Source organism: Trichogramma pretiosum, unplaced genomic scaffold (assembly GCF_000599845.2).
Source record: "Trichogramma pretiosum strain Unisexual culture from Peru unplaced genomic scaffold, Tpre_2.0 scaffold84, whole genome shotgun sequence".
NCBI classification, from domain to species: Eukaryota; Metazoa; Arthropoda; class Insecta; order Hymenoptera; family Trichogrammatidae; genus Trichogramma; species Trichogramma pretiosum.
Genome location: NW_019640790.1, coordinates 97,247 through 110,675, shown reverse-complemented (window position 1 = coordinate 110,675; position 13,429 = coordinate 97,247). Strand labels below are relative to the sequence as shown.

The window sequence follows — 13,429 nt, the reverse complement described above, 5'->3', positions numbered from 1 at the left end:
GACACACTTGTTCTGTATATACAGTGTGTGTGTGTGTGTGTGTGTGTATACTCGTTTGCGCCAGTACATGGGCTCTTATATTGTACTCTGGCTCTTCTCGCTGCTGCTTGTTTTCATTATATTCCGTTCGGCGCTCCGTCTCACTCTCTCGCAGTCTGCACTCTGCACTTTTGGTCTACTGCGCTCGCGTCGTCCGCATCTAGTCTCCACCACTCTCCTCTATCTTTCTCTCTTTTTCTCTTGCTCGGTAGCATATACTCCTCAGTGTAGCAGTGGGTTGTGTGCTATATCGCATCATCAAACCAACAGTCCGTTCAGTTCAGCGGCCGTAAAAGTTTGCTTCGGCGCATTGCATCGTCGGCAGTCGCGTCGTTACTCCGGTCAAGCCAAGATCCTTAGGCATCCACTGTTATGCTTTAATTCAACTTTCAACTATACTTCACCTCTCTACGGAGTAAAGTAAATAGAGGTCCAGTCAAAGCGCCACGCGTATTCTCGTCACATCGCTGCAGTAATATACATCAGATCAGAGTCCAGCCTCCAGAGACCTAAGCCGAATGAATACATCTAACGTTTAGAAAAACTGCCATGTAACCTATGGAATTATTTTGAGTTCGTTTATTAGTCTTTTTGTCATTGCTTTGTCACCCGTTTGCGAAAGGATAGTGATAGTTGGTTGAAGATAAAAAAAGATTACTCATTTACAATGGACGAGGTAAGCACGTGCATAGTTTTCATACAAAGATTTATTTTTCAATGCATCATCAAATATTTTTAAGTCGTATGAGTTTTTTTATAAATAAGTGGATAAATGAAAAATTATTTTTTCAAGTAAAACGATAAAATCATGATCGAAAAAAAATTAACGAAGCTTTAAATTATTTATTATGACCAAAATTCAACACTGAAACGTGTTTCTATAACTAATTCCTGTGAATTTTATGAAACTATCTAATAAACAAACTTTTTTCTTCCATTGTATGTGCTGTTCACTAGATTTATTATAAAAATTAATTTTCCAGGACCTCAGAGCCAAAAGTGATCAAGCCTGTCGTACAGCAGAAGAATTCACTAAACTATACTATGAAAGTTTAGATAAAAGAAGATATGTAAGTATTCAATTATAATATTATATATTATTATTATAGATTCTTGAAATAAATAAATTACAATTGTTTATTTTAATTAAAAACAGTTAATGTCAAGACTTTATATGGATACAGCTATTTTGGTATGGAATGGCAATGGTGTTGAGGGTAAAGATAAAATACAACATTTTTGGACAGAACTTCCTGCTTCTGATCACACAGTGATAACTTTAGATGCTCAGCCAGTCACAGGTAAATATATCTGGATAATTTAAAATTATTTAGTTACAATTGAATAACATTAACTAAAAATTTAATGAATATAATTTCTAATAAATACTTGTATTTATTTTAGTTCCTGCTGTGGCTAACCAATTGACGTTTTTGGTTAAAATTAGTGGCCAAGTTCGTTATCATGAAAAATCAGCTAAAACTTTCAATCAAAATTTCTTAATAACAGCTTTAGGAGATAAATGGAAAATAGTTAGTGATTGTTTCAGAACTCAAGAAGCTCTAGAAAGTTAGCTTTACAATCATGTGTATCCTGTATATAAAATTAAGTTAAATTAAATTATTTTAAATTTTACATTATCTACCTTATGTCATGTAAATTTTGAATTATACCTTTCCTTTGTGAATCTATCAAAAAAATGAAGAAACTGTCTATTTTATTCTTTGGCCATATGCGAAACCACAATATTATGGGTTATTTGAGTCATATCCAGTGGTCGTCGATTAGACAGTCTCCAAAATGAAATGATCGGTAAAAAACAATTGCAAAAGCACCCAAAAACTAATTCAAATAATTACAATAACTCATTTGACAAGGTTCTTAGCTCTGCAGTTTTTTTCAAAGGCGAGATGAAAATAAAAATTTAAATAAAATAAGGATTGTGTACTGGTTGCAATTTGCATACATACCAGCTAAATTATATTGTCATTTTACTGATAAAGTAACAAATATTTGTGAATAATTTTAAATACTTCCAAAAAACTTGTTAAGTAAATAAAACTTAAAAAGTTAAATAAATGAAAATATACCTATGCAGAGAGCAAAAAATCGGAATAGTAATTGATCAATTTTAATATACACAATGATAAAACAAAAGTTTTAGTGCAATTTTCGATTTTTTATTTTTTGTATTCATATGATTTAATTCAATACAATTCTACATAAAAAACACAACTGATTATGCTCTTACACATGCTCTTTACAGTAGAGCTTGTACTATCTTTGATAATAATAATTATTATTAAAAAAACCACTATTAGTAGAGCAACAAAATGTCGATTTTTAATTACAGGAAAACATTTCAAGTTCACAATCATATCGACACTCTGACAAGTTTGAACATACGGTTGTTTATTTTGATAAATCTCATTAATTTGTTTCTAATTTTATGAAAAGTAGCGATACAATAAAGTCATTAATCTGACTTGGTCATAGACAGAAAATCATTATCAATATTGTCTCATTCTAAAAATACACATGGAAAAACATAAAAATTACTTATTAATAGACTTAAAATACCATAGATTTAGCGCACAGAATATTCAGTAATTACAATATATAAAAATTACGTTAGTAATGAGTCGTAAACAGTTATATAAAATTATATATAATATTTTTATGAAAAAAAGATGGATGGATAGATGAATGCATGGAGATAGAGCCAAATGAAGAGAGAAAGAGAGGGAGAGAGAGAGAGAGAGAAAGAGAAGAGTGTCACAGCAACAATATCATTTTTTTAATCCTAAGTCTACATGATCATGCAATTTTCTGCATCAGCAAATCATTTGCATTTGTATTGTATACATCACTTTCTAATAGTTTCAGCGGTGTGAGAGAATAAATACTTTTTTATGTATAATTTAATAAATTGTAACTGCACGATGATTATTTAAGCATCTGTCAATAGATTCGCGAAATACACAAGTAGATAAATTTTGCAATCGTTGCATTTCGATCATAAAAATAACGCTCAGTATAATGTCTATTCTAGCGGTGAGACACTGGATGCCAGGTCCTCCGGTCAGTCTCGGTCATTGGACAGTGGTTTAATGACTTAGATCGTAGGATATATCAATTTTCAGCAATTAGCACATTGTATTCATTCGACCGAATTTAGCTGAATTCGCACTATCATTGATTTTGAAGCCTTGTTAGACAAATACTACTCGTAATGAAAGAATAAACAAAAAGCTTTTGTAGTTCCTTAGCTTTATCTTTGTACGACATTGCTCACATCCTTGACCGTGTTGTACAAATCGTTGAGAAGCCTCGTATTTTCATCAACATTACGAGATCCCGCAGCACGTAAGTGTCGTGCCTGCAATTCCAGCCGTGAAGATACATCGCGAAATTGAAATTTGGCATGAGCAGGTACGTGCTCCGACATCTCTTGCGCATAGCAGGTACACATTCCGTGCAATAATCCAACTTTATCGGAGAGCTGCAGCCAGCTAGCAATTGCACTGTTCGGGTTGGCTTTTAGACTAACGATGCTGTTCTCCAATACATTGATGATCTCAAGAATGGACTGTTTTCCAGTTTTAGCGTCTGCAGATTCGCTATTTCCAATTTCGGGGGATTTATGACAGTTAGGCGTAGCGTAAATCGACAATCCGAACGGTTTGATCAAGGCAGTGGGTTGTTGTTTGCTGGGTTTCATTGGCACCACAGGTTTCTCAGATTCTGCTTCGCGTGCCGATGGTGGCCAATTGCGAGTAGCACTCGTAGAAGTTGCTGGGCGGCCTGACGAGGCAGTATTCGTTTCTTCCGGCGATTCCTCCGTCGGTTCTTCGCTTCGATGGGGGGCACGTGGACTGCAGGGTGGGATCGGCTCTTGCTCTTTGGTCTCCCAAAGCTTTTTCAAACTACTGATACTGCCGGTGCTGCATCGTTTGTCATCTTGTGGCTCATCCGAGTCCGAGGCCGATGGAACGTTACGCTCGTCAACGGCCAAACCGAAACTTGGCGAGGGAGGCGCTCGCTCACCGGGCTCAACTTTTCGCAAGCGGGCTTTGAAATCGATAATTGTTGCACCGTCGGTGTCCTCCTTGGGCCTACGCTCAACTCGCTTTAATTTGAATCCCAAGCCGGTAGGTTCAGGGCTTTCAACGGACGGTATAACGTTTGTACTCGCGTACTCGGGTGGCGCCAAACCTGCGCACAGCTCCGATAATAGCTGGGATGCGGGATCGAAGCGCCTTCCGGTCGATCCACGCATCGGCGCTGGTAGCTCACCGTCGTCGCCGCTCTGTTTGATCTCATTGATAAGCTTGAGTTCGAGCAGCTCCTTCATGCCGGGCTTATTGCTGAACGAAGCACCGGCGGCAGCTGGCTCTTCCTGAGGTGGTGGTGGTGGAGGCGGAGGTAGAGGTAGCTCAAGCGCGTCGCTCGCTTTTTGGGGCGAAGTCTGACCGCAAGCATCGGCCATAGTTCGAAGCGCTGGCTCGGCCGAACGCTCGCGACGAGGACGCAAGTTTACACCGAATCGAGAGCTTGCTTCTATCGCCGAAGGCTCGGAGCATTCGAGGTCCGTCGTTCCAGGATCGGCTGTACCGAGCAGGTCCGTACTCGGTGGAGGTGGTAGATCGAGGGGCGGAGGCGGAAACTCCAGATCAGCCAGACTCGGCTGTGTCGGTCGCGGCGGACTGGGCCCCCGAAAGCTAGGCGGGGGTACAGGAGCACAAAAAGTTCTCAACTCGGACATTTTGCGGGCTGAGTGCGGAGTCTGCGTTTGAGTTTGACTTTGAGGCGTGACAACGCCCGACGACGAATTGCTACGCGTCATCTGGGCCGAGCCGCGCAATTTGCTTTGGCGAGGCGAGAGCGAATTGTTTTGCTGGCGTTGCTGCAGCTGATTTCGATTGGACGCGCGCTCCATGAGGCTGCAATTTATGCTGGCCGGTGCCTCGAATGACTCGTGCTGATCGATACCAATGGCACTCGTTCCTTCGCTATCCGGAGTCCCGCTCTGACGCAAGCTTTCCAAATAAGCTCCGATGCGTGCATTTTTCGGCAATGTTCCGTACCGGTGGATGGCCCTTTTAACATTTTGCACCTCTAAAGCTCCCACGTGTACCAGCTGTAAAAAAAAAACAATTGTTTCGGTGTTATCTCAAAATTGTATCGTATAAAATCATATCTCGTGTATACAAAAGACAAAGGTACAAGAGGTAAATCGCGTCTCTGACGCAATAGCATTCAAGCAATGCCAAGTGTTTTTACATTTTTGCCGCTTCCACAGACTATTGCATGTCATTAGAGTGCAATGGGTTTGGCGAATAAGCGGTTTAGACTCAAGCACGCTGACGCATACCCGCGCGATCGTGAACGAGCGCTGAATCCTCGTGTACTGTACAGAACTGTAGAAAATGATTGAGATAGATAGACAATGGCAGTAGTTAACGATACCTTCTGTGGCAGCACTTCCTTAGACGCATGTGCGCGTGGCTTTGTTAATCGTTTATGATTGGACGTCGGTTCTGGGGATATGGACAGCAGCGTCCCGAAATTCGCGTCACTGGTACTAGCGCCACCGCCACCGCCGCCACCTTGAGAGCTGTCCCCGTCGTGTTCCATGTCCCAATCGGCACCGCTGGCTGATTGACTATTACCCGTCGTCGTATCTCGCACTACTCCTGAGTTTGTACGTTCGATTTCGCATTGGTAGCCGATTTAGTTGTATATTTATCAAAATATTAATTAGTACCGATTCTAACGCATTTAATCGTTAAATTTATCCTACGATGTCTTACGTATCTGCCAGATCCACAGTATTTTTTGCTTTCTTTCAACATGTACCGATTATTCTTATGAATAGCACTCAACTTAACTATCATCAACAAAGTCTTTGACAATATTGATATTTTGTTCCATATAGAAATGAATCGTGGATTTTTAAGTATATCTCTAAAATAGTGGCGAAGCAATAAGCTCAGTATAGTTTAATATTCAGATTTATTTAATCTTAATTATGTTCCTTTTTTCGAAATTAAATTTTGAAATAATTTTTCACCAATTTTACTGTGAGAATTTTTTTCCTGAATTCATATCTAACATGAAAATTTATTTATTATAAAATATTTATTGATGCTTCTGATCAAACTTTATCTCGCTATAATTAAGAATTCAGAAATAAAGTTCTCGGTATATCTTCTTTCTTAGACATTGTTTAATAATCTTTCATCTTAACGGAAAAAATGTAAGTTTATAAAAAATTTAAGAGGTTCATATTGTTCAATTCTTAATTCTTTCACATACACATATAGCAATATCTAATGAGAAAGTCGGTAATGTAAAGTGCATATTGTCAAATAAGAACTTGTTTTTTTATAATATCTTTCATAGTAACTGCAATGCATATGACCATAATGACATAAATCAAATCATAAAACTAACATACTGATGATAATGATAATGATGGTATACACAGCAAAATGTTAATAATAACCAATGAGATAAACTGAAGATGATCATCTCATGTGGTAACATGTAAAATCACCTAACACTGCTTGAATGGTGGAAAGCGTAAAAATAGCATGAAAAAATTAAATTTAGATGATTGATTAATTTTCATAGTGCTGAAATGATTGAAGAATTCTACCCATGATTAATAGGCCAATTAAGAGAATGACAGAGTCAGTTCAATAATCAAATCTTCTATCCATTTTTCTGAAACCTCTACTAAATATTTCTCTAAAAAGCTTTATAATGCCCTTAAAGACCTCAAAAGGAAGGTCAGTATAAAGCTTTTTAATGAAATATTTAGTAAAAGTTTTAGAAAACTGAATTGAACATTTTATTTTTGAGCTGGCTTTGCCATCTCCTTAAATAATGCATTTTACTTCAATTTGACTGCAAAACAATGTTATAAGAAAATAAAATAAATACTTAATTATAATTAATTCAATAATACTAGCTCATAATATTTTGTCATTCACTTTGATAAAAAAGTTTATAAGTTTTTCTATTTTTACTCCTAAGAAGATTATATTAAACTTAATGAAAGGTTTAAGCAAGAATCAGTAGAGACCCCAAAATCAATATCACTTCAGATCAAATATCATATTATTCACGACAAGACTTATTTTTTACAAGGTAGTGCAGTCAGTTTGCTGTAAAATATTTTCACATAAAAAAATGTTCCACGACTGGCCTATCATATGATGATCATGTGAAAATAAGCGTAATCTAATGATTTCAATTAACTATTATCGAAGGATACTCAAAATGATGCAATAAAAATCGAATATGCCTTTTAAAAATTTGTGATTCATGCAAAATTTTTTGTTAAATGCAGTATCTTCTACAAACAAAGATTTGAAAATTATTTGTAAAATTGAATTGTGATAACTCTTGGCAACTTCAATGATTACTTCTACAGGGAAATAGGTAAGTAACATTGGTACTTATTTCCTATGTATTTTTTCTTTGGGTACATGCAACCTTTTTTAATTTTCTTGGATCAAATTACTAATTTATGTTTTGAAAGTATATACATATATAATATATATATTATTATAAACATAATTTATAATTATATAAATATTGTACATGTATATTAACTAAATGTATGTATATTTATTGTAATTATACTATAGAAGATAATTTAATTGCAGTGATGCTGTTTACAACAGCAAGGTTAGGGAGGGTTGTAATTTTTACTATGCGTGCAAAAAATACTGTCAGTTCGGACTGATTCGTATGACAAAATACCTTGAATAATCTTGTCAATACCATTTAGATCACTGCTATCGTGTAATACAACATTTGGCACATCTGTATTTTGATGATCCTGATCTTGATATGCCGAATCTCGGAAAGAGCTACATGATGAAAGAAGACTGCAAATACAAAAGTGATGAGTAAGTAAATTTAATTTTATTTAGAATTTTTAGAAGTTCAACGTTAATGTTCTATCTCATTTCCCATACTTTTAAGTATCATACATATTTTATCAAATTTTAAGATCACATTTATATGATTCGTTTTTCAAATTATTCAAGAAGAAATATAGAATTTGATCTATATGCTGCTACTTGTAAAAAATGTCAATTTTTCACAATGCATTATTTTTACTAATATGCAAAATAGAATTTTCTGAACTTTTGATAATCATCAATTCAATAAACATTTTTATTTAAATTAATCATTGAAATATAAATTATAAACACTAATATAAAAACTGACCTTGTGCGTTTGGGAGGAGCAGGTGCTTGTTTGCCTTTTTTATTTGTTGATCTTCGCATTTGAACTAAACTGCTATTGCCTTTTGTTGAAAATCCTCCTGTAAATGTGCTCAATTTCCCGCCAGAACTTGATTCTAAAATATGAAAAAAAAATTTTACGTAGATCAATTATGTATAATAAATTATATCAATTTGGTCATTGCATTATTACCTGGCATACTATTTGAAAGTTGTTCGGTTGAAAGAACAAGTCCATGAATATTTGTTGAACTACCTGTTTGTGATTTGTTGCTTGGTAAAAGTTGAATTTGTGACCCACTACCTTGCAATTGTTTTTCGACCTCTATGGAAATAAATTAATCGAAATATAATTTTTTCGTGATATCTAAGATTCAGGAATCATCTTATGACAACAAGCCAAGCAACATTTTTACTTTTTGATTGGGGATTAACGACGAGTATGGTCCAGGTACTTAATATATAAATATTTTCAACAAATACTCTACCTTCTGTTATACTTGATTCTTGAAACATATTCTCTAGAGAATGATGTATTTCTTTAAATGTTGGTCTATCAGAGGCAGACCATTGCCAACATTGACGCATCAATTCATATACTTTAGGTGGACAACCAGGAGGACATTCCATTCTATACCCTTTTTCAAGCATGTGATATACATCTGTCAAATCTACTCCAGGATAAGGAGACATACCATAAGTAGCGATTTCCCATAGTAAAATACCAAACGCCCAAACATCAGACTAAAAAAATTAAAAAGGCATTAAGTTTAAGAATTTCATAATAATCATTTAAAAATTATACTCATTTACTTTTGTTGAAAATTTATTATAAGCTAAACCTTCTGGGGCTGTCCATTTTATAGGAAATTTTGCACCAGCATGAGCTGTATATGTATCATCTCTCATTAATCTGGCTAATCCGAAATCCGCCACTTTAACAAGGTGGCTTTCCCCAACTAAGCAGTTTCTAGCAGCTAAATCTCTGCATGACATAAAAAAGTTCAATTTTAGTTATAAAATTAATTGGTTCTCATGCTACCCAGCATGCTATGCAACATAATGTATCTTTCTTCAGCATATAGACGAAATAAAATATCTATTTATAGTTTAAATATTCAAGGCAATTAGTATAATCCACTTGAGGAAGTAAATAAAAATCCATCTACTATTTACTTCCCTAATTACACGTAATTTGATACTTCTTTGCAAAATGATGCAGCTTCTGTGCTCGATTCGTTATGACGTATTGGCTTGCAAATAAACATAGTATTGAACATATGTATACATATATTTTTGAGTAAATTCTCAAATCAATATGATGATTATTATGTTAATTTGCAAGTCGAAACAGTATCATGTTAAATCGATTTCAAAGTAGCTGTTTATTGCTGTTTAGAAACAGTTAATAATTTACCTATGAATGAAACTTCGACTCTCAAGATAGCTCATGCCACTAGCTATTTGTGTCGCCATATGCATTAATACTACAGCATTAATTTGATGTTTACTTTCATTACGTAAATAATCTAATAAATTTCCTTTACTCATAAATTCTGTAATAATATAGAAAGGAGGTTCTCTTGTACAAACTCCAATCAATTGTACCAAATTTCTGTGTTTCATCTCTTTCATTATAGCTGCTTCTTCTAAAAAATCTTTTAATGCCATAGTATCTTCCTACAAAATATTAATTTAATTTTTAATTATCAAATAAATAGAATTTTATTTTCAAATAATGAAGATAACAACCTTCAAGGTTTTTACAGCAACAGTCATGTTATATCTTTTCCATACTGCCTCATAAACATCACCATATTGCCCCCCTCCAAGTTTATGTCTCATCACAATGTCAGTCCTATTAATTTCCCATTCATCTGGCTCTATAAGTATAAATTTAAATAAATATACAAAAATAACAGATAATCATTAACATGAAAAACTAGTTCAAACCTGGGCTTAGTGGAAATACAGTTGGTTTATTACGTTTTGGAGCAGGATATAAAAGTTGAGTTATAAGTCCATCAGCAAGCATAGAATGATGGTGCACTAGCTCAGCTAATGTATTAAAAATACTCTCTGTTGTTACATACATCTGCAAAATGTTATTGGTTGAATCATTTGATACATTTTTTCAATTCATTAGTAATTAAATTTAAATATCATTTACTTTTCCTTCATTGTCCTCATTAATTCTGTAGTGGTATACTCTTCCTTCATATCTCAATGATATACTACGTTGACCTGGACTACTTTCAGACTCTCTGACAAGGAAACTTCCATTTATACCAGAACTTAATAGATACTCAGCAGCATTTCGGGATATTCGACCATGGTACCATGAATGTTTTTCTAATGAATTAACTGGGGTAACATAGTTTGATGGTACCCAACCAACTTGACCAGAACTTGAATGAGCTTCACACCATTCTCCACTTTTATTGTAACTCAAAATTCGAACTTGTTCACCTGATAATATGCATAGAATTGTCATTAAGAAATACGTTTTAAAAGTTGTAAACTTTATTGTTTTTTAAAAAAAATATACTAATAGTTTCATACCTTTTTTTAAACCCAACTGATTTTCTCCACCTGCTTGAAAATCGTAAAGAGCAACAAAAAGTTGTGGATCGTCTTCTTCTTGAGCTAAGAGATTTTCCTTACTAGTCCATCTATTATAAATAATTTATATCGGTTTTATAATTCAAATATAAATAACTGAACATTTTTTTTCTTTTCACTAACAACATGATTGTATCAGAACAAAAGTTATTTCTGATAATACTTTAAAAGAAAATATTATCTTTAAAAATAATATATAAATATAAATATATTGAACCTATTTGCAGCTTCAAGAAGCCCACTTGATGTAACAGTGACATGTTGATCCAAAGTAGATTGTTGTGAAATTGATGGAGTACTAGATGTACTTGGTGGATCACTCTCTGGCAAGGCTGGAATATGTGGAAGAGGTCTACTCTGAAGTAGAGCTTCTGTGATGAATAAAAAAGATGGTTTTAAATGACAATTATTGAAAATTAAAAGATCACAATGTTAGTTTTATTACAAGAGATTCTAATACAAATCATGAAAAATATTTATAATATTCAATCATGAAATATTTTGACATCTCAATAATAAAATTAAATATCATGCTTGTTGTAATTCACAGATATCATAAGTATACAAGAAAACTAAAAAAAAATACCAGTCTTTTACCAGTTATTTGAATTAAACAGTATTATTAATAATAACTATTGGAAAAGCATTTGTGGCAGTCCAAGTTTTTTTCCATAATTTTTAAAATAATAATATTAATACATTTGAGTCTTAATACTTACTTCGAAGAATTGATATTATAATGAAATAATTCATTCTGATAAAAGGATAAATGAAAAAAGTTAAAGAAAGAGAGAGAGAAAGAGAGAAAGAGAGAGAGAGAGAGAGAGAGAGAGAGAGAGAGTGAGAGAGAGTGAGAGAGAGAGAGAGAGAGAGCAAGAGAAATTGAAAATGCAATGTTAATATCAAAGGTTTCATGAAACATACCACTATGTTCTGTGAAGATATTAGATCCCATTGCTCTTGAATCTTTGGGATTTCTGGGTTGTTTGCGAGTCTGCCTAACCACAGTACCTTGGGTTATTACCCTATCTTTGGTCTGTTGAGCACCCATGACGTTGGACCAATTTTCGCATAGCCCTCGTACGTGGTGGTGCAGGAAGTGAATTATAAGCCGGTGGTGTCTCGTACCTTCATGTCAGCGAGTGATGAGTTACATGAACGATCCTGGGATGCATCAGGAGATGCTAAGACTGCGGGAGGAATCGATTACACTAAAATGTTTGTCGATGAGAGTTTTGGGGTATAATTTTCACTTAATCATGTTTATTTAAGCGCGAAATAAGTCTTGATATGCACAGATTTTATCAACTCACAAGAGTGTCACTCACATCGGATATAATTTTGGTACTTGGAGGCGGGGCGTGCAGTTTGCAGGCACTGATGCTCGTACTAGCTCAACTGCTCATAGACGGCGGCGCTAGCTTCTAAGCGTGAACGTTGAGTTTATGAGTGTGTATTGTGTATCAAGCATATACATATGCTATTATATACATACTTGTCAATTAGACAGACCGGCTTAAAACTACAATGTTGACAATGTCATGGCACCTATATATAATAACTAAATAACATCATTAAGGCAGAACCTTTCGCTGCCAAATTCTGAATTGGGATTGGAAGCAAAAACTTATAAGAAGTCACTAATTATAATTTTTAAAGAGCGTCCGAAAGCCTGCCTGTACGTCATCTGACTGTATTCAATTTTCTGGCTTCTGCTTGAATCACTGCTGTTCACAAAATTTAACTTTATCACGCCAAAGTACTCATAGCTCGCTTACGTTTTTGAAGTTTTCTAAAAGCTACTTCGAATTAATGCAAAACTTTTATGGTGTACAAATAAAACTTAAGATTTTACAAAAACTTGCCAATCTGAGTGCCAAATGATTTTTATGAGGCCGTTAATTTCATTTCAATACTGATAAAACTGGCTAACATTTATTTCGAAAAGTTCTGCATTCAATATTAATTAATATGAACATTATACTATTTACAAATACATATGCACATGCTCTCTCGCATGAAGATGCATTTAATATGCAATAATGCAGCTTTGCGATATCGATTATTTAGTTACAAAGAGAATTGTTAAGCGGCAGCACCCGCAGTTGTATCGAAGAGATCACTCCAAGTTAGTCCAGATAAGACCCCAGAGGCCCGACAGAGCAGTATAATAAAAGTTTTGATTTTCGCTCAGTTTTCAAATGTGTTGAGAACAAAGTTAATGATAAAATTATGACAAATGACAGATGAATGACGACTTAACTAAATAAAAGATTTAGTTAATTATAAATTTGAAAATTGAGTAGGGTATGAACTACGAATAGTTGTAACATGAGCCATGTAATTAGTTTTTCATATATTACGAGTTTTAATATTATTTTATTTTTTAATAATTTAAAAAAAAATTTTAGAAAATGCTCATGCCGGAAAAATGACTGTAACTCATGAGATTTTTAAAAGTTTTTTTAAGGCCAACAATCAACTATTGACAGTGTATATCCCAA

At 34.4% G+C, this 13,429-nt stretch overlaps 2 protein-coding genes across 4 annotated transcripts; one reads left to right on the top strand and one right to left on the bottom strand.

Moving 5' to 3' along the window:
* The first annotated feature begins 46 nt into the window (after nt 1-46).
* On the top strand, nt 47-1,674 carry LOC106657949 (NTF2-related export protein). The gene is made up of 4 exons (XM_014379669.2): nt 47-715; nt 1,023-1,109; nt 1,196-1,340; nt 1,444-1,674. Exons 1-4 carry the CDS (start codon nt 707-709, stop codon nt 1,611-1,613), a joined length of 411 nt encoding a protein of 136 aa, XP_014235155.1. The 5' UTR covers nt 47-706; the 3' UTR covers nt 1,614-1,674.
* Nucleotides 1,675-2,197: 523 nt separating this feature from the next.
* Nucleotides 2,198-12,940, bottom strand: LOC106658012 (tyrosine-protein kinase Abl). 3 transcript variants are annotated; one of them, XM_023461781.1, is made up of 15 exons: nt 12,239-12,940; nt 11,850-12,115; nt 11,143-11,296; nt 10,866-10,975; nt 10,474-10,772; nt 10,257-10,398; nt 10,056-10,186; nt 9,721-9,983; nt 9,117-9,288; nt 8,792-9,047; nt 8,497-8,628; nt 8,287-8,419; nt 7,834-7,940; nt 5,509-5,735; nt 2,198-5,179 (listed from the first exon to the last, which is right to left on the bottom strand). In XM_023461781.1, the coding sequence occupies exons 2-15, from the start codon at nt 11,974-11,976 to the stop codon at nt 3,311-3,313; spliced, it is 4,122 nt and encodes a 1,373-aa protein (XP_023317549.1). In that variant the 5' UTR covers nt 11,977-12,115; nt 12,239-12,940; the 3' UTR covers nt 2,198-3,310. The 3 variants fall into 3 exon arrangements, with proteins under 3 accessions (XP_023317549.1, XP_014235269.1, XP_014235268.1); XM_014379783.2 differs by having other exon boundaries at nt 12,254-12,940; XM_014379782.2 differs by having other exon boundaries at nt 11,850-12,349; nt 12,421-12,940.
* Between the last annotated feature and the right edge of the window lie 489 nt (nt 12,941-13,429).

What these genes read in the sequence shown, in the direction of transcription:
- LOC106658012 (XM_023461781.1), bottom strand. Translation starts at nt 11,976, where the DNA reads ATGGGTGCTCAACAGACCAAAGATAGGGTAATAACCCAAGGTACTGTG. An exon ending in TCAGTTGGGTTTAAAAAAAG is followed by an intron (nt 10,773 to 10,865) that starts GTATGAAACTAT and finishes GCATATTATCAG; the next exon opens with GTGAACAAGTTCGAATTTTG. An exon ending in CGATAGCAGTGATCTAAATG is followed by an intron (nt 5,736 to 7,833) that starts GTATTGACAAGA and finishes GTACAAACTCAG; the next exon opens with GAGTAGTGCGAGATACGACG.
- LOC106657949 (XM_014379669.2), top strand. An exon ending in GTTTAGATAAAAGAAGATAT is followed by an intron (nt 1,110 to 1,195) that starts GTAAGTATTCAA and finishes AATTAAAAACAG; the next exon opens with TTAATGTCAAGACTTTATAT. An exon ending in AGATGCTCAGCCAGTCACAG is followed by an intron (nt 1,341 to 1,443) that starts GTAAATATATCT and finishes TATTTATTTTAG; the next exon opens with TTCCTGCTGTGGCTAACCAA.